We start from the raw sequence: 23,708 nt of genomic DNA, 5'->3' as shown, positions 1-23,708 counted from the left end.
TTCTATTAGAAAGTTTATAAGAGCAATATTTAAAAATTGTCCTTATTTTTGGGCCTGTGTCCCACTTCTATGTATGGCTTTGTCCAGATTTCTTGCTCTGAGGTTGAGAGGTATGAGTGTCAGAGCCATCACAGTCAGCCAGAGACATTTCAAATTGTGACATACTTGTTGCACCCCACTCCCCCATGTAGTGACTCTGGATGTGTCCAAGCAAGGCAAGGAGCAGTTATGCAGTGTAAGTGTGCAGAGTATTTCCCCATCCAAGGTAGACACAAGTACAACAGTGGCTTTTCATCTGTCCTTGATTTTGAAGAATGTTCTGGTTTTCTGTCATATTTTTATGCTGTTGATTTATGCTTCTTCTTATTCAGAAAATGCATGCTGTTGCAGTGGCCTGTTGCTCTGCGTTTAAATAGTAATGCTTTAATGACCATCAGGTAAGCTAGTCTGAGATTGTAAGATGCAAGTAAGTTTTAATAAGCATACTGTTAAATAATTACCAACACTGAAAGCCTTTTTGTTAGTACCATGCAGAGAATATTTACATAACTAGATAATGTATAAGCCTTGGGTATTGAAATGCATATGACAGTATTTGTAATAAAGGACAGGATTACAGTATTTTCAGAAGCTCATTACATTTGTTGGAGACTTAGTTATCTTTGCAGGCTTTACCCATAAACTAAACTGCCAATCTATCATGTGTGGTCCATAACTTGTGCAGAAGCAATTTATCTTGAGCTTGTTTCTTGTTTGCTGTTCATTTTTTACTTTGATCATGTCTTCCCCATGAAACAAGTAGATAGTTGTCAGGCAGCAGGTCTTTTTTGGATAAGAAACATTTTTACAAATGGGGGTATCACAGAGGTTGCTACTTTCAGCATGTTACTTGGTAATTTTATAAAGCTGAATATAAATTATAATTAGAACTGCCATGCAAGGAGAAGTGGTTTGAGTTGAGTGCTGCCTGATTTTTTAAACTTTATTTTGACTGGCATTCCAGTAATGTGTTTAAAAAGTAATTTATTTTTTCATGCCTCACAACCCTTTGCGTTTCCATCTAGATATTAAAGTAAGCTATCATGTGTAGCCAATGCATTGAAATATTTTTTTCTTCTACACTTCATTTTGTCTTGATTGGACTCTTTAATTTGAAGTCACCAGCTACCACTGCATTTAACATTAAGCACAGTTATTGTGGAAATGAAAGCATGTCATTTACAAGGCTTACTTTACCAGGAGAGATCATAATCACTTGCAGCAACACCATCTTGAAAACTTAAGCTGTTCAAACTATCGTAGCTACTCAAATGCAAAGATGATGGAAGAATTCAGGATTTTGCTACCCATTAATTAAATTTTTTGAACTGTCCCCCATGCTGTAGAGACTTCATCTTTTGGTATAACATAAAACATACACCACACAAATACTTTATGAATAATTTATTCCATTTGAAACAGTTTAAAAAGTATAAACTTTTTTCATTTTCTCAACCACAATTTGTACAACTCAGTGCCTACGGCAATTGGTAGCATTAGTGTTTGTTCCTCCAGAATTTCCAGATTTGACTGTTGTGAAAAATCCAGACAAGAATTTAAAATTACTAATAAAAAACTGAGCATAGAACTTATTTCTAAATCTGACCCAATGATCTGAACAGTCTCAGTATTAATACAGTGAAATGGCATTAGTTCCTATATGTGCTTTTTGAAACCTGGATTTCAAGTCCAATAGTCTAGCCTGTTTTAAATGCAGACACTAGTGAACTTAGTTTCCAAAAAAAAAATCATTTTGAAATATATTGGTCCCAAGAAAGAAGTGGGGCTATCTCAAATAAAAACAAAATTAGACATTTCAGCAGAGAGAAATTAGCTTGTTTCTTTGTTGCAAAAATATATATTTATTACATTACAGAACTAAAATCTATTCACAGAACAGCAGTGTTCACATTCTGTCAATTGTGACCCAAACATAATATTTCCGTTTCAATTACCTCTTGCTTGGTATCATACAACAAAATACACAAAATGTTGTAGAGTTTATATAAAAATTACATCAAGTGTTAAATATCTCTAACTGTTATAGAAAAATAGCTATTAAAATACTGGTTGGAAAAATGTCATCTTCCCAGATCAACAGCTATTAAAATGTAGTGAAAGAAAATCTGGTAGCTTTAAAATGTTCAGGTAGCTTGCAAGAAAAAATATAGCTATGAATGTCAATTGATAGCAAATATCAACAATTATACATCTACTAAGGATTTTGTAAAAAGCTTAAACAGTATATGAAGGTGAGCAAGAGAATTATGCCATCAGTAAACAGCATCAGAATGAACATTCAAGGGCTGGCTGTGTGAATAACAATAACAGCGGTGAACCAGATGCAAGAAATGTGATAAAATTTTTTTCAACAGGACTCAAAACATAAAACTACTAGATAAGGCCCTATATCGCAAACATGCATGTCAATTTCCCAAGACAAACCGATTACTAAACACTGGTTGCCAACTGTACTTTTTCATTTTATAAGCATTTTAGCCTAGAGAGCACCATCACACAAGTGAATCCTATAAATACAAAAATCACCTAATTTTAGCTCTTGACCCCCAGCCAGCCATTCATGTGCAATACAGCAATGCTGTGACATGTCACAGTCTTAATTTCACATAAAGTGTTAACTGCCATGTAAAACTACTAAACTGGAAAGTTAACTGGCATCCTTAGAATGCAGGATCTACTGGAAAATATTTCTATACTTAATGCAATTTTCCCTTAAATTCTGCTGCCTCTAATGGCAGTAAGCTAATTGTGACATTCCCAAGCGGAGGCAAGCTGGATGTCGGGTGCCTAGAGTGGGGAGAGTCAGAAAGAAAATAAAATGTGACAATTTGAGAAAATCCTTTCATATGAACAAGAAAGGAGCTTTCAGCATTACTTGTTTAGCTGAAGTAATTTTCTCACATTTAATGTGCTTAATAACGACACTGAATACCCTATATTAGTTTATGTTACAGCAAATCTCTTTGTGGTCGGCCTTTGAAATGCTATTGGCTTTAACAGGACAATACAGCTCACTCAACAGATGTGGGCAACACCACAGAGTGATTAGTATTGAGTTAAACTGAAAGTTGGCATCACATTAGTATTCTGAAAAAGAATGGCAAAATACGTAAATACAAATGAAGACATGTGTCTTCTTAATCAAAACTGTCTAAGATTTCAGTTCTAAGTCTAAGGCAAAAATGCAGATTTTTCTAACATTCAAACATTATTAGACATGTGAATGCTTCATGGGTATAAAGAGTGAAGTGTATACAAGCCCACATTTCAACATTTCAAGCATTTCTTGAAATATAAATATCAAATCATCTGTTATAATACAATTTTGTACATTTTGATCAAAAAAGTCTCCAAGTAACTAAAGATTTCTCACGCAGATACAAATATACCAAGATGCTATTTTCACAGATGTATACTGCTTCATACTAAACATCTAACACATGAAATATTTCTGAAGGCCAACGGTTAAAAAAAATAAGAGAGAAGCTACATCTTAGTAAAGTGGTCATTAATTCCCAGTCTTGGGTATAGATTTCTAACTTAGCTGCAAAATGTTCTAAAATGTTGCTAAATTGGAACATGCAGCATTGCTATTCTTCAGAAGCACCTACAGTCTGAACAGTGATGCCAATTTAAGTTGAACTCGAAAGCAAAACGATGGAAATGTTTAAAATCACCAAAATTTGACTAGATAACAAATTACTTCTATCAAGAACCATGTTAAGGTAATTCAACTCACTAGGGTGAACTTCTGGAGTTCAATGGTAATTATGGAAGGCAATCAACACAAGAAAATTTGAGATTCGCTCTCCAACTCAAATACAGAACATTTTATTAGTACTTGTGTACTAATAAAATAAAATACAGAAGTGATCATATCTTCTCATTATGTGTAAAATAAATGATACACAGGATCTACATTATTACTAACTTGCAGGCAAACTAATTTGAAAGAAAAGCCTGCAAGATTAAGCAGGATACCAAATATCACTGAAACTGAATACATAGTTTAAAAAAAAAAAAAAAAAAAAAGGCAAACTACTTGCCCATCACCACTCGAACTGCTGTAGGTCAAATCACTAAAAGCCTCAATGTGTGTTTATGAATGTACACCAAGCATAATACAGACATAAAACCAATGAAATGGACAAGATCTTACATACTTCAAATGTTTCAGTCAAGGGAAAAATTAGACTGATGAAAAGAACTATGGCAGACGCAGTAATGTGCATGTATAAAGAAAGCAACATGTTGCTTATGCCGAGTACTTTTGAGAGACCACTGCTGGGAAGCTAACATTTACCTAGGTACTAAAAGACTGAAGATGAACACATGCTCTGGTCCAGTACTGTAAAGGAATTCCAAAACACACAAAGCTGCAGTCAATCTGGAAATGTAAATACTACAATATGCTGACCTATACCGATTGCACTGAATTAGTTCTGAAGAAATGATTAACTGCCATAAAATTTAGTTTGTACATTTTTTCTTTATACAATAGAAACAAATGTTGCAGACATTTTATTTATATATATATATATAATATATATATATATCTATATATATATAGCTATGTACATAATTTAAAGATGCCAATTCTGTTGACTGTAAATAACTATACTACCAACCTAAATTCCAGTGAGAAATCCCGTGAACTGAGTTTTGTAGGTACAAGTGCTTTCCTTTGCATTTAAAGAAACAAACATAAAAATAAGCATATAGTGAAATCTGAAAATGCTTGACATTCAAGGTACTGGTAAAAAGAAAAGCGTCCTCCTATGCAAACAGATATGGCCTGAATACCACAGTTCGTATATGAAAATACTAAAATAATACAGCTTTAAAAAACATTGCAAAATGGCTTTGGCTGGGCTAAACTTCAGAGTTTCCATCATTTTTATACAAATATATCCCTCACAATATTACCTACCCCCAACCCAGGACATTTAGCCCAAGATGATCCAGTTCTTCCTCTCAAAAAACTGCTAATGGCTCATAGTGTAACTTAATATAAATTACAACACTGCTCTCCCAAATCGGCACAATTGCTTTTACGATTTTCATGTATTTTTACTCTGTACACAGAGTACTAACATAAGTAATATGATGGAAACCATGAAGGTCCAAATGTTAGCTGCAGCCTAAACCACAACACAATTTCACATATGTTCGGTCACTTGATTCTCACTAGAGATGCAATCATTTAGTAGTATATTACTATTATATTGCCATTTGGTTTTTTTTTTGTTTTTTTTTTTAAGTTTGCAAACTTGTGATACAAAAAGCTGTTAAGACCTGGTACCTTTTCAATTTATAAACACAGTGAAGTTCATTACTGTACATGTACTCTGCAACTACAGCTTAGCTGTAAATTTCCCACACACACGGTATGGACTTTAACCCCCACCCACCCCCTTCAAACTGTACATCAAGACAATACAAATTACTGTCCCACCCCCCCTTTACAAAAAATCCTCTAAAAGCAATCTACTTGCAACTTTTAATTAAGACGATTACATATTTCTTAGACCAATTGCTTTAAAGCAAGAAGGTGGTATAAACCTTCTAGGAAAACATTTTTTTTATAAAACGTTAAGAAATATAAGACAATTTTTACATTTAAAAACTTACAATAAATAAGAGATGCAGGCATTTTGAATATTGGTTCTATGTACTATAATCCAATAATATAACATCTTGAGTATCACAAAAGACAAATTCCTCATTATCCAATGATTCAAGTCCCTTCCTTTCCAATACTTCTAATGTTTACATACTGTGAACCAGGTACACTGGCTTGTTACTTTCCCACAAATACTATTGCAGTAGTCTAGGGGCTTAGAAGGTATTACAGGTGCTCAGAAATTCTCTTCTTTCCAAGTAACATTCACACTCTCTGTAGTGACTTTTGGGGTAGTGAAACTTAAATATTCCCCTTTATAAACAGAAGAACATTTTTGTGGGGAGGAGTAACAAGGTTTTGAACCTTGCCACAAGTGGCTTGCACCAAGTCAGTAATTAAGAGTCTTTCTCTGAAGTTCATTAGACAAAAATTCCCTTTTGCTTGTTCTTTTGCAGATTTGCTCCACAGATGATCACAGCATATTCAAGATGAAGTTATACAACTGAGTAAGCACCACAAAATGAACTGGGAGACATGACCTCCTGTCCTGGGTAGCAGGATCACAGGTTAGCCAAGACAGGGCATTGTACTGTTCCAGAACAAACCTAAAAAAATAAAATAAAATAAAATCACAAACGGAAACAGAACTACACACCAATTAAATGACATTTAACAAATTCTTACATACTGTCAATACTGAGATCTAGGCTACAAGCCAACTGCTACATTTCAACTACTGATCAGAGTGCGTGCATGCACACGCATGTGCAGCAGATAAACTTATCACATAATGCTTCCTCTACCCTCCACCCCACACACAGCCCTTAGGAATGTACTTAACTGCCTCTCCTGAAAAAAAAAAAAAAAGAATAAAAAAAGGAAAAAAAAATTTGCAAAGCACTTCCACCATATGTTACATATAAACTCCTATCAGCTATACCTGTGGCATCTGACAGAATGCTGTAATTTACCCCTAGAAAACAGCAGGCTTTAGACTACTCAACTCTTTTTGTATACATTCCAGTACTGAGGAATTTAAATAATCAAGATGCAGACAAACACAAAACAGAAGCATTTGCATCAGGCAAGCTTAAGCAGTCTTATCATTAACTCCTCCTTTCCTTAAAAATGTTGCACTGAAAAAACAGCAACATTCTGGAGATAAAAACTCCTATTCAGACTACTGCAAATTATTTAAGAATACCTTTTGTGCTTGCTGCCACTTTTGGACAAGGCAAAAGGTTGTCAAAAGGCAACAGTAGATGGTGTACCCACTGCCTTACTTGACAACTAAATGTACATTTTTTTTTCACTTACCCTGAAAAATGACAATTTTATCCTGCGGGAAATGTATCAACATGTTGCACATATTTATTTTACACGATTCTTATTTTTTTACTCACTATAGCTGCTCAAGTTATTGTGGCAGACAAACAATGAAAGCTCAAACAATTACACAAATGAGAATGGAGTTAGTTACTGATACTTGATATTAGAAAAAGTACAGCTCTGTGAATTCCCAGTGAAAAGCTACAACAGGATTGGTCTGGTCTGATCGCACACTGTCCTTTTGCCTCAAGCCTGCCTGTTAAACTTTGAAGATGCTTGCATCCTGATTAACTGGTTGAATAACACTCTCCCAGTGTGAAAACTTATCCACAAAAGTTATCAGTATGGGTATAATTCAGTTACTGGTTAGTAATTACACTACCTGTACATGCCAGTAAATAAGAAATGCTGAGTATGAGAGAGAAAATCAACCAGAAAAGAAGAAAAATATAATCAGCTCGGAAGAATCTTGTAGGTGTGCAAAAACAGCAGTTCAACTTTCCATTTTGGTAAAGAAAACGGCTTCCAGTCATTTTTTTTTAAACACCTTAATCATCACTTGAGACATAGGCAACATTTATATAGAAGCAAACAAACTATGTTAACATGTTCACAGTTACAAACATTATATAGCACATATATTCTTTCAAATGCTTATCAATCCAGCATTCATAAATTGATCAATTCTTGCCTTCCCTTAAACCTCACACCTACTCCAAAACATTAATCTGAATATGTAGCACCCACAATTTCCATTGTTTTCCCTGTAATTTGATCCTACTGTTTTCTAAAGATATCACTTCAGTTATTTTACTACTGTTAGAATATTCACCACTTCAAATACAGTTGGTTTAGACCTTGATTTTCATTTTTGAGTAACTGCTTTTTTGGCAGCCACCAAAATTAAACTTATCAAGGCCTTATATGTCTAGACAATTTAGATCCTGTAACCCAGCTCAAAAAAGAAATCATTTTAAGTTGCACTAATTTACTCAACCAATATTTCTGGCAGTACTCTGTAGATAATTTTTAACGTCTGCTAACTCATTACACTTCCAAAACATAAGTTCCCAGTTACCTCTTTCTTCCCCAACACGCCACCAACATGTATCACAGGTCCATAGTTACCAGGGCCTTTACAAGCCTAATTGCCCATTCCAACTCAATTATGTCCCTATGTACCATGGGCATTTATTAGGAGGAGGTATGTTAGTTATGAGGTTTCAAGAGATTATGGTGAGGTAAGTTAATTTGGGCATTACTGTCTGCCTCATTCACAGACATGGGGGCCAGACCACCCAGGGTGATTTTTCCAATTTCCCATCCACTGGTCAAGGTTACTCAAATAAGGTTAGGGATTGGACATTTCCCCAGCCAGCCCGATCAACATGGGCATCCTGAGGCAATGGAGCAATTGCCTCATGCATACTGACAACCACCTGCTCCTTAAGCAAACAAATACAGTACATGTCAGAGATGTCACTATACCATGAAACTTGAATCAGTAGTCCTCATATGCAACAATAAACAACACATCAAAAAGGCTGTGAGGATCTCACACACCTCTCCTCTTACAATAGATAAGGTCAAGATGTACATAACCACATAAGCAGAGGTACTCACTAAGAGCTTACCAAAAGACTGAAGACCTCCTAAATGCAGACAATCCTCACATACTGGTACACGAAAAAACCCCACCAGTACACAAAGTACAGTTGTGTACACTTTCCATAAATGTAGATGTTCGAGTGTACTCACTGTTGCCGTCATCACATTTGGGTTATCTACCTGCAGGTAGCCCTCAGCTGGCCTGAATACCAGAGTCTTGGGATTTCTGCGTCGGATGCTGTCGCTTCTTCCTTGTCGTCAGGGGGTATAAAACATGCAGCCAACACCATTACATCAGTTTTTCTTGCCCCAGATGTCAAATGCCCCCAAAATATGATGCAATTATATGGTGTGGAACACCTCCAGCAAAAAGCAAATACAAATAGTATAAGATATGCCAAACCAAAAAGGATAGTTGCAAGCAAAGACAATCAGGAGGCTGGAGGGAGGGTAACCAGGACTGCAACAGTGAATACACTCGAACATCTACATTTATGGTAAGTGTACACAACTGTACTATGTTCTTCGTGTTTCACTGTTGCAGTCATCACATTTGGGTTGATTCCCAAAGCTAAGGAAGGGTGGAGGTAGATAAAGAAGCATTAGGCCTTGCAATCAGGCCCTAAGACTGCTGTGGCAAATCCAGCTCTGGATTTAGAAAAGATAGGCAAGTGGTAATGCTTGGCGAAAGTGTGTACCGAGCTCCAGGTTGCAGCTTCCAGGATGTCCCTTGGCAGGGACTCCTCTGAGAAATGCAGTAGCCCTAGTGGAATGTGTTCTTATCCCCTGTGGGGTAGGTTTTCTATGGTGCTTGTAGCAGAAATGGATGCAGTGTGCTATCCATTTAGATATGGTTTGCTTTGAAATGGCCTTCCCCTCTGCCCCTGCAGCAAAGCTGACTAGCAGCAGGTCAGATTTTCTGAGAGGCTTAGTCCTGTCCAAATAGAATCTAAGCTGTGCACATCTAGAAGATGTAGTATCCTTTCCCCTTTATTTTGAGGATTAGGGAAAAAAGTAGGCAAATGAATGGACTGGTTTAAAGCCACACTAGACACCACCTTGTGCATAAAAGATGGGTTAGTCCTGAGGGAAACCCTGCCCGCATGGAAGACAATGAAGGGTTCCACTGCCATAAGGGGCTGCAGTTCAGACACTCTTCTTGCTGAAGTGATGGCTAAAAGTAAAGTTGTTTTCCATGAGAGGAATTTCAACTCTGCTGTAGCAGCTGGTTCAAATGGGGGTATGTTTTTCCAATACAATGTTAAGGGGTCCCAGGCTGGAGTGGAAGCTCTCCTGGGGGGTCTTAAATTTTTGGCCCCTCTAAGGAACTGTTTTACCAGAGGATGAGAGAAGAGGGGTGGATCAGTATTATAATGAGCAGAGATGGCAGAGGCATAAATCTTAATTGAAGAGAAGGATAGGCCCTTGTGAAACATTTCTGTTAAATAATCTAGTATATGAGGTACGCTGGGCACAACTGTGGCCATCCCTTGAGAATGGCTCCAGGAACAGTAACTTTTCCACTTTTCTGAATAGGATTTTCTAGTACTAGGCCTCCTTGCCTCTAGAATGACATCCAACACCTGTTTACTGAGGGCTGCTAGAGGTGAGTTCAGGGGATTAGCCAGGCTGCAAAGGTTCAGGGTCTGAAGTTGAGGGTGCAGAATTTGGCCCTCCTGCTGGGACAGCAGGGAAGGGGTCTGACACAGGTGCCATCGTTGTAGCACTGTCAGACTGTGCAAAAGAGGATACCAGTGCTGGCGTGGCCAGTCTGGTGTAATCAAGATTGTCCTTGGCTTGTCCTGTTTGATCTTTAGTAGAACCTTCAAGAGGAGAGGCAGAGGGGGAAAGGCATAGACTGAGAGGCTTTCCCAGGAAAAGGACAGGGCATCCACCTTCCAAGATTGGCTGTGGGGAGATCTGGAGCAGCATTTGTTCAATTGATAGCAAACAGGTCCACCTCTGATGTCCCCCATCTGTTCCCCAAAAGTTTGAATATTTTGGGTTCCAGTTTCCATTCGTGGTGGTCCATGAGATTTCTGCTTAAGTCATCTGTCAGTGAACCTAGTTTGCTTGGCAGGAATTGAGCTTGTAGGTGCACTTGGTTGCTCAAGGCTGTGTTCCACAGAGCCATAGCTAGTCTGCAGAGTGGGTAGGAATGTGTTCCCCCTTGCTTGTTTATGTACCACATAACTGTGGTATTGTCTGTCTTTACCAGTAGTTGTCCTGGAAGAATAAGGGCCTTTGAAGGCTGTCAGAGCATTCTGTACAGCTAACATTTCTTTCTGATTGATATGCAGGTGCATCTGCTTTGGGTTCCATTTGCCCTGAATGCACTGCCAAGCCATGTGACCCCCCCCATACATAGCCTGATGCATCTGTTAGGGTTTGGACAGCAGGGGGTAGAGTGAAAGAGAGTCCCTTGTTGTGACTGTAGGCCTCTGCCCACCAAAGGAACTCTGTCCTTAAGACACAAAATGATAGGAATTATTGTTTCCAGGTCCTGAGAATGTTGACAACATAGACTTTTTAGATACCATTGAAGTTTCCTCATATGCAGTCTTGCATATGGAATTAACAGAATGCAAGAGGCCATGAACCCCAGAGCTTGCAGTATTTTCCTTGCAGATAATTCAACCTACTGGCCACCAAAACCCAACTAAGTTGTCAAATTTATTTCTCTGGAGTAAGGAATGCCATCTGGGAAGTTGTGTTCAAGCTTGCTCCCAGGAATACAATTGGTTGGCAGGGTACTAGGTGTGATTTCTTTGCGTTGATGGTGTACCCCAGTGAAGTTAGAGGTCTCTTTACAAATGCCAGGTGCTGTAGTAGCAATTCCTGACTTTCCGCCTGAATCAGGCAATCATCCAAGTATGGGTAAATCTGAATACTTCTCTGCCTGCAAAAACTAATGTCTGGAGCTAGGCACTTTGTGAATACCCTGGGCGCAGTAGATAAGCCAAAGGGAAGTGCAGAGAACTGATACTGCATAGAGCCTGCCCTGAAGCGAAGGCATTTCCTGTAAGATTCCCTTATGAGGATGTGCAGGTAAGCTTATTTTAAGTCTAGGGTTGCCAGCCAGGCATCCTTGGCTAGGATAGGATGCAGCTACTGGGAGAGTTAGCATTTTGAATTTTTGGAACCACCAGAAAGGTGTTGAGAATAAATAAATCCAGGATAGGACTCCAGGAGTTTTCTTTTCTGGGACAGGTTGAATAGCCTTGATGCTGAGGAGAGAAAGTACTTGCTTTTGTGCCTCCACCTACTGGTTTGGGGGGAGGTCTGGCCATCCACTTAGGGTTGGGAGTGAATCTAAGTGGAATCTGTATCCTAGGGAAACAATGTTTAAAATCTATTTGTCTTGAGTAATGTATTGCCAGTTTTCTGCATGCAGGGCGAGTTTTCCTCCTAAAGGTGCAAGTACTTGAGCAAGGTTTGGGGGAGTTAAGGCTAAGTCATTGTGCAAGTTTATCATAGGGGGTGGCTTACTACTCCCTGTTTTGGATGTGGGAGTACCCCACTGTTTAGATCTGTGCAAAACCTGAGACTGAAGTCTTGGGGTCTGCTGCCCCTGGGTTTGGACTGAGAAGGCCTGGAAGGGACTGGAAAGGACCAGTTCTTTGAAATCCAATGCCTACTGAATCTAGGTGGCTGTACTTGTAAGAAATTTTTAACAGTTTGCATAAATTTAGCTTTCTCCATCCTTTTGAGAACTACTTCTGCTTTATTGCCAAATAGGCGCTCTTGGTTTAAGGGTGCATCCAGTAATTTTGTTTTGACATGACTTGGCAAGTTTTGTTCCTTAAGGCAAGCATGTCTTCTAAGAATGGACCGAGTGACAGCAGCCCTACAAGATGCTTCTAAAGTTTCAAAACCACACTGTAAAGTATGTTTACCAACTTGGTCAACAGAATGCATTAACTCTTGTAAATCTTTGTGTTCTGCACAGTCAGGAATCAACATAATTTTCTGTTTAATTAGCCCCATAATATGCTGCTGATACTTTAACATATGAAAAGTACAGTTTTGTACCTACCATAAATGTAGATGTCCGATAGACATGCAACTGCAGTCATAACATGTGGGTTGTCCTGCCTCAGGCAGCCCTCGGTCGGCCGGATTCCAAAGTCTGGGTCTGACGTCGGCTGATGTCGCATTTCTCTCCGACGTCAGAGCGGCTGGAGTACATAAGCATCAGCCGACGCCATTTTCTTCAGTGTTTCTTGCCCCAGATGCCAGGTGCCCTCCAAGGAAGGCTGTAATCAAATTGGAAGACAAAAACAGGATTCCAACAAATAAAAGAGCAATAAAACAAATACACCATAACAGATATCCCCAGCTAAGAGTAACAGGGATAGGAGTGGACCCTAGGCATAGAGGGGTATGGAGGGAGGAAAATCGACTGCAGTTGCATGTCTATCGGACATCTACATTTATGGTAGGTACAAAACTGTACTATGTCCTTCAAGAATGCAACTGCAGTCATAACATGTGGGTAGAATACTATAGCTTAGCTGGGGGAGGAGGTATGCTCTAGGAAAGAGATGGTGTGGCAATTAAACCCTGCAGGACTGCCGAAGCAAAGCCTGCTCTGGATCTGGAGTATAGAGGGAGATTGTAGTGTTTGGAGAATGTATGCACGGAGCTCCATGTAGCAGCTTCTAGAATGTCCTTGGTGGGCACCCCTCTTAAGAATGCTGTAGATGTGGCTGTAGCTCTGGTGGAATGTGGTCTGACATCAGCTGGAACAGTCTTTCCATGAAAGGAATAACAGAATCTGATGCAATGTCCAATCCATTTAGAAATAGTCTGTTTTGAAATTGCTTTTCCTTGGACTGCTGGGGCGTAAGCTACAAAAAGTTGTTCAGACTTCCTACTGGCCTTTGTTCTGTCCAGGTAGTATCGAAGTTGTCTGTGAATGTCCAAGGTATGCAACAGTCTTTCCCCCTTATTCTCAGGATTGGGGAAGAAAGCAGGCAGATGGATGGCTTGATTTAAAGAAACTCTAGAAACCACCTTTGGCATAAAAGTAGGGTTGGTCCTTAATGAAACCCTGTCTCTATGAAAATGATAAAGGGTGGTATTGCCATTAGGGCCTGAAGCTCAAACCCTTCTTGCTGAGGTAATTGCCAACAGGAAAGCTGTCTTCCATGAGAGAAATTGCAAGTCAACTGAAGCTGCTGGCTCAAATGGAGGTAGAGTCAGTTTTTCTAAGACAAAATTGAGGTCCCAGGCTGGCACTGGGGCCTTTCTTGGCTTAATGTTCTTGATTCCCTGAGGAATTGCCTTAGTAAGGGGTGAGAAAAAACAGGAGGATCAGTGTTGTATCTAGCTGAAATAGCAGATGCATGTATCTTTATGGAAGAATATGAGAGGCCGTTCTTTAACATATCTGCCAAATATTCCAAGATGAGTGGGATGTTCAACAATGATGCATCATGTCCCTTGCTGGTATTCCAATTGCTGAATCTTTTCCACTTTGCTAAGTAAACCTTTCTGGTGGATTGTCTTCGAGCCTCTGTTAGTATCCGCTGAACTTCCTTGGAGAGAGATAAGCTGAAGTTATTTATGGGATCTCCCAGGCTGTTAGCTGCAGTGTCAGAAGATTTGGATGCAGTGTTTCGAAATTGTGTTGAGTCAAAAGTAGAGGCCACTGAGGGAGGGCCCACCTCCTGGTGTGGCATATGCTCCGTAGTAGTGGGTACCAGTGTTGTCTTGGCCAGTTCGGAGCTAGTATGATTCCCTTGGGCTTCTCTGCTTTGATCTTTAGTAATACTGAGGTCATCAGTGGCAGAGGTGGGAATGCATAGATTGCTAGGGAGTTCCAGTTGAATGAGAGGGCATCTATTTTCCAAGCTTTTGGATGGTATGTCCTTGTGCAAAATTTTGGTAGAAGATGGTTGAGGTGAGAGGCAAATAGGTCCACTTCTGGCTTGCCCCATGTCGAAGTGAGTTGTCTGAAGGCCTTCGGATGTAACCTCCACTCGTGTGGATCTGTGAAATTCCTGCTTAGGCTGTCCGCCAACACACTGTCTTTTCCTGGAACAAACTGGGATTGTAACTGGATGTTTAGGTTCAGTGATTTCTCCCAAAGCTGCATTGTCAGTCTGCAAAGGGGGTAAGAGTGGGTGCCCCCCTGCTTGTTTATGTACCACATCACAGTGGTGTTGTCTGTCCGTATCATTAAATGGCCTTGCTGGAGTTGGTGTTGAAAAGCCTCGATGGCATGCATTACTGCCAGCATTTCCTTTTGGTTTATATGCAGATGTGTCTCCTTTGGAGACCATTGTCCTTGTATACACCTGCCTTCCATGTGCACCCCAAATCCAAGGTCTGAGGCATCTCTAGTCATGGTCTGTGTTATCTGTGGTTTTTTGAATGACATACCTGTGTTTGCCTGGCTCACCGAGGCCCACCATAGGAATTCCTTTTGTAGGCATGGAATGAGTGGTATGATTGTCTCCAAGTTGTTGCTGTGTTGAGACCAAATGCTTTTTAGGTACCATTGAAGCTTTCTCATGTGTAGTCTTGCTAACGGAACCAGGAGAATGCAGGATGCCATGTAACCCAGGGCCTGTAGGAATCTCCTTGCAGTCATCTGGGTGAGTTTTGCTAAACCTTTGAAGTAATGAGTTAACTTCTCTTGCTTGTCTTCTGTCAGGTAAGCCATCTGAGAGGCTGTGTCTAGTTTGGCTCCTAAGAAGATTATTTGCTGGGATGGCTGCAGTCTTGACTTTTGGAAGTTGACTGTGTATCCCAGAGCTTGAAGTAATCTTATGACATAATCCAGGTTTTTTGTCAACATCAATTTGTCGTCCGCTTGTATGAGGCAGTCGTCCAGGTACGGATAAATTTGTATACCCTGGAGCCTGCAATGAGCAATTACTGAAGCCAGGCATTTTGTAAATACTCTGGGCAGTAGATAAGCCAAATGGCAATGCTGAGAATTGATAATGCTCTGGCCCTGCAAGAAATCTGAGGTATCTTCTGCAGCTGTGTCTGATAGGGACATGCAGGTATGCCTCCTTGAGGTCCAGAGTAATCAGCCATGACCCCTTGCCCAGCATGGGAAGGAGTTGCTGTAGAGTCAGCATTTTGAACTTTGGTACTATGAGAAAGGTGTTTAATGCGGACAAGTCCAGTATTGGTCTCCATTGAGATTCTTTTCTTGGAACAAGGAACAGTCTTGAGTAAAACCCCTGGTCTTGTTCTTGTTGTGGAACTCTTTCTATTGCTTTCATTCGAGTCAGCAGAGTGATTTGCTTGATAGCCTCTGCCCTCTGATTTTGTGGTAGGTTTGGCATGCCTTGTTTTCTTGGTAAGGTATGAAAATGAAACCTGTACCCTCGGTCTATAATGTCCAAAATCCATTTGTCCTTTGTCAGTCTGTGCTAGTTTTCTGCAAACAGAGATAATTTCCCGCCCAAGGGAGCTTCTAGTTGTTCCCTGGTAGGCGGTAGTAGAGGAAAGTCATTGAGATTGTGGTTGTGGGGCAGGTGAAACCCCTGCGTCACTTCTTTGGTTTCCTGGCTGCCATTGTCGTCCCCTGTAAGGGCCTCTGTATTGGCCTCTTCCTCGCCACGCCTGTTCTTACCCCTTTGAAACTTTTCTGTATTAGGAAAGGACCAGTTTTTTGAAGGCCAATTCCTACTGAATCTGGGGGATTGAACCTGGAGGAAATCTTTCACAGTCTGAACTGATTTTGCTTTTTCTTCGATGATCTTTAACACATCCTTAGCATTTGCACCAAAAAGCTTGTTCTTTTCCAAAGGTGCATCTAGAAGTTTTGCTTTCACATGATCTGGTAGAGGTTGATCTTTTAACCAAGCATGTCTACGAATGACTGCCCCTGTCATAGCTGCCCTACATGAGGCTTCCAGTGCATCATATCCACACTGCAGGAAGTGATTGCTTACTTGCTGAGTATTATGTACAGCTTCCTGCAAAGTCTTCCTGTCTAAAGGATCAGGAGTGGCTAATGTTTTTTGTAAATCTTCTAACAGATAATCCTGATACTGTAACATATGAAAAAGGAAATTTAAAGCTCTCATAGATAAGGTAGTGGATGTGTAAACCCTTTTGCCCCATCTCTCTAATGGCCTAGCTTCCCTGTTGGAGGGCAAAGGATTTTTAGAGGTGGAGGCTGAAACTCCTTTAGGCCCCTGTGAAATAGTTTCCAAATCAGCAGTATGGGCCCTGAATAAATGGGAATGAGTTTCTGGGACCCTGTAATACCTGTCTGGCTTGGCTGGAGCAGGAGGAAGAGAATCAGGGGTAGCACTAGAGTCAGAATACAAATCATCCAGAACATCAAGTACAGGAGGAATAGCTAGGGGCCTGTGCTGAGGCTTCTTAAGGAAAGTCCTAAGGCGTTTCCTAGAATCAGAGTATTCCTGACCTTTCCACTTGAAATGTTCCCTCATGGTATGCAGAACTTCCCCAAAAGAAATATCCTCAGGAGGGGAGGCCGAGGGGATGGAATCTTCTGCATCCGAGTCCTCATAGGTCTGGAAGAGCTCTTCCTGGCTATCTGAGTGGACAGAGCCCTCAGAATCTTCATCTGAAGGAGTAGGATCAGAGGGTTCAACCCGGGGCCTTTTATCAGGAGGAGGCTGGGATCCTCTCTCAGGATGGGCCTGTGAACCTCTAATCATGGAAATCAAATCAGCAGCCACGGACATAATTTGTGTCTCTGGAGTCGGCTGAGGTAAGGATTTAGAAGTAATATGCTTTGTTTTGCTGGCTGCCTTAGCCCTAGTGTAGGCCTTAATAGACATGGCCATAGGGGGCCTGGCAGCTCCACGTGCAGGAGTGACCTTGTCTACAGCAATGGTCTCGGGCATTTCCTCGGTTTCGGTATCCGGAGGAAAATCTATAACTGGCGTCGGAGTAATGTCTGGAATCGGAGTCGTCGGTAATGCGGTGTCTTCGGTTCGGAGTGGTGGAGAGACCATCTCAGAGGGAACCGGAGCACTCGCGCTAGGTTTTGGCGTGGAGTCGGTGGTAGACGCGGGCCGAGGATGTCGGTCCCGGTCTTTTCGCTTTTTGGGAGTTTGCGATGTCGGAAGATCCGACGGCATGGTGTAAGCAAAATTTTCGCCGAAAAAATCTTCAGCGAACTCCGCCCGGTGCCTGAGTGCGCTTGTTGAAGCGAGCACAGGCTACACAGGCCGAGACGTCGTGGTCTGGGCCCAGGCAAGGGAGGCAGTAAGAGTGGAAATCCTTATGAGGTATTTGTTTACCACAAGAAAGACAATTGTTAACTTTTTCAGTAATTTCTGACATCGGCTGAGGCAAGAAAAGGTCCCCAATGGGGTACTTAGCTTTTTTGATGACTTCAGTATCGTAGAATACAGGAGCTGACCGACCGGCACTTGCGAACTGCTTCTGCTTCGGGCACCGCACGGCAAGAAAGACTGAAGAAAATGGCGTCGGCTGATGCTTATGTACTCCAGCCGCTCTGACGTCGGAGAGAAATGCGACATCAGCCGACGTCGGACCCAGACTTTGGAATCCGGCCGACCGAGGGCTGCCTGAGGCAGGACAACCCACATGTTATGACTGCAGTTGCATTCTTGAAGGACATCTGGTAATTTAAAACCCTAATAGCCAGAGTAGCAGAGGTGTATACCTTCTTACCCCATCTGTCTAAAGTCCTAGAATCCCTGTCAGAGGGGGTAGGGTCCTTGGCAGTATTAGTCTTAATGCCTTTTGGTCCTTGGGAAATGGTCTCTGGATCAGCAGTAGGATTCTTGAAAAGGAATTTGAGAGTCAGGTACTCTAGAGTACCTGTCAGGTTTCCTGGGAGCTGGAGGCAAAGTATCCGGGGTAAGGCTGGATTCCAAGAAAACATCATCTACAATCGCCAGAACAGGAGGGACAGCTAGAGGCCTGTGCTGAGGCAGGTTTTAAAAATTCACCGAGTCTCTTTTTGGACTGAGAGTAGTGCAGGCTTTCCCAGCAGAAATGCTCCCTAACTGTATGCAGGGTTTCACTAAAAGAAAAAATCTTCTGGAGGTGAAGCATTGGGAATGGAATCCTCTGCATCAGAATCCTCATAGGTAGATAATGGCATGTCCTGGTAGTCAGAAGGAAAAGAGATATCAGATTCCTGATCAGAAGAATCAGAAGGAAAATCAGTTCTAGGTCTCTGAGGGGGAAGGCTGGCTTCCCCTAATTAAGGTAATAAGGTCTTCAGCCATTCTAATCATTTGTTTTTAAGGCCTGTGGGCCTGAGAATGTGCTTTGGTCATCGGTTTCCTAGGCATAGTATGAACTTTAGGCCTGAGACATTCAGTATTTTCGGCTTGAAATGAAGTCGTTGGTTTAATATATAAATCGGTAGGCCTGAATGCATCCCTCAGAAGCCAGTGCATGCACAGTGGCTCCGGACCCATCCAATGTAGAGACATCTGCAGGTTCCATAGTCGAAGAAGCATTTCGCGGCATACTGGACTCAGAAAGGGTCTTAGTAGAGGCCTGCGAATTTGTGGAAGCAGGTATCAGGGGCTGTGAAAGCGCCTCACTGAGTACCGGTGGACTGGCGACTAGCTTAACAGTAGCGTCGTTGGCAGTTTTGGAACTATGCGGTCCATCTCTGTCTTTATCCTTACTTTTTTTGGAAGATCGGTAGTCGGATGGCTTACCAACGCCATTTTGGAGTATGGAGATTGATAGCGAAATTATTTAGCTACAAAAATTGCTCGATGACGGATAGCTCGGGCATTGAACAAGGCACAAAACCGACAGCGTGGGACATCATGGTCTGGGCCCAAACAGGTGACGCAGTAAGAATGAACCTCTCTGAGATATTTGCTTTCCACAGGCAAGACAATTATTATTTTTTTCTGACATCGATTAGAGCAAGAAAAAAGGATCCCCAACGGGGTACTTATAATTTAGAAGACTTCAGGTCTGAAACACGAAAACGAAAATTTCAGGAGTCGGCCGACCGGCACTTGTGAACTGCTTCTGCTTTGGGCACCGCACAGCAAGAAAGACTGATGCAATGGAGTCGGCTGCAAGTTTTATACCCCTGACGTCATGGAAGAAGCGACAGCATCCGACGCAGAAATTCCAAGACTCTGATATTCAGGCCGGCTGAGGCTACCTGCAGGCAGATAACCCAAATGTGACGACTGCAACAATGAAACACGAAGATCATCATGTACAGCAGTGCCTCAGCAATCAATCCCCTAATGCAAAACACTTCAAACCAAATATCCTATTCAAAGGCGAATCAATAGTGAGACGCACAGATGTCTCTCACCAGGCTGAACAAGAAGGTCATGGTCAGCTGCCTGTCAGGTGACAAGATCTGCCAAGTCACACACACACATTCAAGTCACTCAGCGGCAATTACTTTTATGACTCTGTCACTGCACGTTGGAATGAATGACTTGAGACGTACCTCTCTGGACTATACGAAGAGAGACATGATACAGCTCAAAGACTGTGCCGAGCAGGTTATGGCTCTAGCCCTAAGCAGCATTTTACCTTCACCTAGGAAGATACCAAAGTACAGATATATAAAAAAAAAAAAAAAAAAAAAAAAAGATTGATTCTAACAATTGGCTTACCTTTTGGTGTCACTACAAGGGGATCCAGTATCCATCAGCCTGGGAAAACATGGTCGACAGACCTCTATGCTTTGCTAGAGATGGCCTTCACCTGACTCTTCAAGCCTTTAGGATATTGGGAAAGATGTCTGCCTCCCCCATAGAGCTTTTCTTTAGGCTGTGTCAAAATAACAAAACCTCCAATGTAGACAAATACTCCAGAGAAAAACTCAAGGTCATGCTGTTTAATTGCTAGGCATCTAAACAGTAAGCTGCACCCCTTGGAAGCCCTCCTCAACTTGGAAGATAGTGAGGTCTGTGCAGTCATTGGAGCTTGGTTCAAGGCTGTAGTGAGTACCCCGGCCGTACAGGGCTACAATGCCTTCCACATGTTCAGACCCCAAAATGAGGGTAAGAACACAAAAAAAAAAAACAAAGGTAGAGGTGTATCCATTTTCATTAAATCCAAACATACCGACAACTGTTGAAACAGTATGATTCTCATGAGCTATTCCAGGTCCAAATAACTATAGGCAAAACAACCTACCACATCATAGCTAGCTACAGGTCCCACACCATGAACCAGGAGAAACGTATCATCTACCTGGACTTGCTTGAATCATTCAGTATACAGTCAAACACCTTGGTCATGGGAGACTTCCACTACCCAGCCATCGATTGGGCGGCTTACACAAGCACAAATACGACCGCACTGAGGTTCCTGGACTTTGTTAATGCAAACACACTAGAACAGTTAGTCTACACCCTAACAAGGGGCTCAAACGTCCTAGACCTAGTACTTACCAATATGGGGGGGCTAATGGACTAACCCCAGTGTGTTGCCCTCCCTGTTTAAGTCAGACCATAAATCTGTCCTGTTTGAAGTAAATATCAGACCCATTACCACCACAGCAGCAAAACAATTTACTCCAAAGCATAATGTTGCCTCCTAAGCGATGGTGTAAATGGTTTCAAAGCTCCTGCTAACACAGGCAACCACAACTCCTATGCAGAGAAATACACAAATGCCTTACATAGCCACTTAAGCAAATGGTATTGATTCGGCGGCAGTACCTGACAGGACTAAAACAGAGTCCTCTCACTAAAACAAGCCATCCTGGTGGACTGCAAGTATAAATAAGTTATATAACAAAAGAAAAAGTGATATCCAACAAGAAGGAATGTACTCAGCAAAGATGACTACTCTACATAGCCTAAACAAGCAAATCAAAAACCTTTGTAAAATTCTCTAAAGCAAGTTACGAGACTAGACTGGCATCCATCCCTAGCTAAAGACAATCATAAAACATTCTTTAGCTACACCTGAAACATCAAAGGGAAAACCCAGCTGTGTGCCAAACTTATAGTGGATAGCACCACTCGCATGGAAACTGAAGTAATTGCCAACCTACTGGCTGACATATATGGTGACATTTTCAACCCCATGTCCCCACCAGCCATACCCCATAGCATTTCTGACACCTGTCCTCTACCATTCATCTCCAAAGAACAGGTCATTCAAGCACTTTCCAAGGCCAAAAATACAGTCTCTATAGGACCAGACATCATCTCAGGCTGCATACTAAATCTAAAACAAGACCTAACAGAACCACTTAGCTGTCTCTAACCACAGCCTGAGCCCTGGCTTTGTGCCAAAGGAGTGGAGAACAGGAACAGTAACCTCCTTACATAAAGGGGATCCAGCAACTGACCCTGGAACTATAGACCCATTAGCCTGACCAGGCCTTATCTGCAAGGCCATGGAAAGAATCATGGACCTTAACCAGGATATAGGGAACCTTCAAACTCTTGACCCAACCCACTTTGGTTTCGTCAAGGGTAGATCTTACTTATTAAATCTGGTGAACTACTCTGAGAAAGTCAACAAAGTCCTGGGTGACAGTAAAGCAGTACACACCACCTATCTTGACTTTGCCAAGGCATTTGACAATTCCCCACTTAGGGATCATTGAGAAACTCTCCCAAATTGGTATCAACCCATTCATCACTAGAGGAGTAGTAAACTGGCTTACAGATAGAACGCATACTGTTAAGTTGGGGAGCTCCCCAGTGACATTAAACTGCAGAAGGGACTGACAGACAAATGATTGGTGGCAGGGCCAAGGACTGAAACTAAATGCAAAAACATGCTTCATTATTCCCTTCGGCAGAGAGGTAGCCCTGCTCATTATGATATAGACAACACCCTTCTAAGCCCAAACACAATGGTGCATGACTTGGAAATGCAGGTCAACAGCAATCTAAACTTTGATCAACATGTGTCCACAGTAGTAAAGAAAGCCTTCTACAATGCTTCCTTCTGTACGTCCCTCACCAGACACCTGCAGCAGCTGGAGAAACCACACAGGTTTCTAACCAAGAGAATTCAGGGCCACCAGGACATGATCTACATTGAAAGACTGAAAGCCCCATCACTGTACTCAATATTGTACAGGCTGCTGACAGGCGACCCATTCCTGGCCTACAGAGCAGTCTCTGACCCTGCCCTAATGGAAATGTGCAAATCAAATGGGATAAGAGTCGCTTGCGCAAGAGATCTCAACCTGGTCTGTAACATTAATAGAACTTGTCCAAGAGACAGATACGTCTCCCAGAGACTGCCGCTCCTCTGGAATAAGCTCCCACTTCATGTGAAGCTCTTCAATGACCCTATTTAAGCGCAACCTTGACAACTGGATGGAAAACTGCAAATTCACCCCGTGAGTGGCACCTATGGCCCTCATGTACCAGGCAACTTGGTGCTGATCATAGTACTGCTCTGCAAATGATGAGCGTCTAACTATGGTAAACTAGGGTACTCGGGGCTTTTACATGGCTAGGCTTGTAAAGGCCTTAGATCCATTAGCCTAGTAAACACCTATGAACCTGTGACTCTGCTTCACATGGATGTGAAATCTGTTCCAGAGCATGAAGATCCTTTGAAATGCATCCGTCTTGCCAACATACCTTATTTATGTCACAAGCAAAATTTAAATACTTGGATCTAGTGCTTCTGATGCCATTCTTCTTGTGGATGTACAAAAGAATCATCAGAACTGGATCTGAGGATGCTTTGTATGCCTGGCATAAATCACCTCTCAGTAACCTGAAGGACACACAGTACAGAGATAGGGCTTTAAGGCAATCTACATAGGACAATGCATTTTACACCCTGGAATCTCCTGGTAAGGGACCTATGTAGGCATTCCAACCATTGCACATGTTTGGTCAGGTACATGCCAAAGGGGGCATTATACTCAAGAATGGATCTGATAAGGACTGAATAAAGTTGCACTTATGACTTCTTTGGACCTGAATGCTACGCCCTTGCTTGTAACTTGGTGATAAATATTTTACTACCTTGGTCACATGTTGCTCAATGGCCAGATTACTGTCTACATGCGTTACTCGATCACTGGCTACTGAGTCAACTCTTCAGGGTGTCTTATCAATTGAGGAATCAGCCTAGGTGGCAGCTTTCCCAAAAGGCACTATAATGCATTTCTTGGCACTGAGTTTTAGTACACTAC

At 41.6% G+C, this 23,708-nt stretch overlaps 1 protein-coding gene across 1 annotated transcript in view; it reads right to left on the bottom strand.

Annotated features, from left to right (window-relative positions):
• Positions 1-1,428: 1,428 nt before the first annotated feature.
• MED13 (mediator complex subunit 13) overlaps positions 1,429-23,708 on the bottom strand; it is a 3,555,174-nt gene continuing 3,532,894 nt past the window's right edge. Inside the window, exon 30 of the mRNA XM_044054535.1 lies at positions 1,429-6,288. Coding sequence (XP_043910470.1) covers positions 6,156-6,288 — 133 coding nt within the window. The 3' untranslated portion in view covers positions 1,429-6,155. The remainder of the gene's footprint in view (positions 6,289-23,708) is intronic.

The sequence above is a fragment of the Protopterus annectens genome, chromosome 13.part0 (assembly GCF_019279795.1).
Source record: "Protopterus annectens isolate FY-2018-M chromosome 13.part0, PAN1.0, whole genome shotgun sequence".
Taxonomy (NCBI): Eukaryota; Metazoa; Chordata; order Ceratodontiformes; family Protopteridae; genus Protopterus; species Protopterus annectens.
Note: the sequence above shows the minus strand (reverse complement) of the source record. Positions and strands in the feature narration are given on the sequence as shown.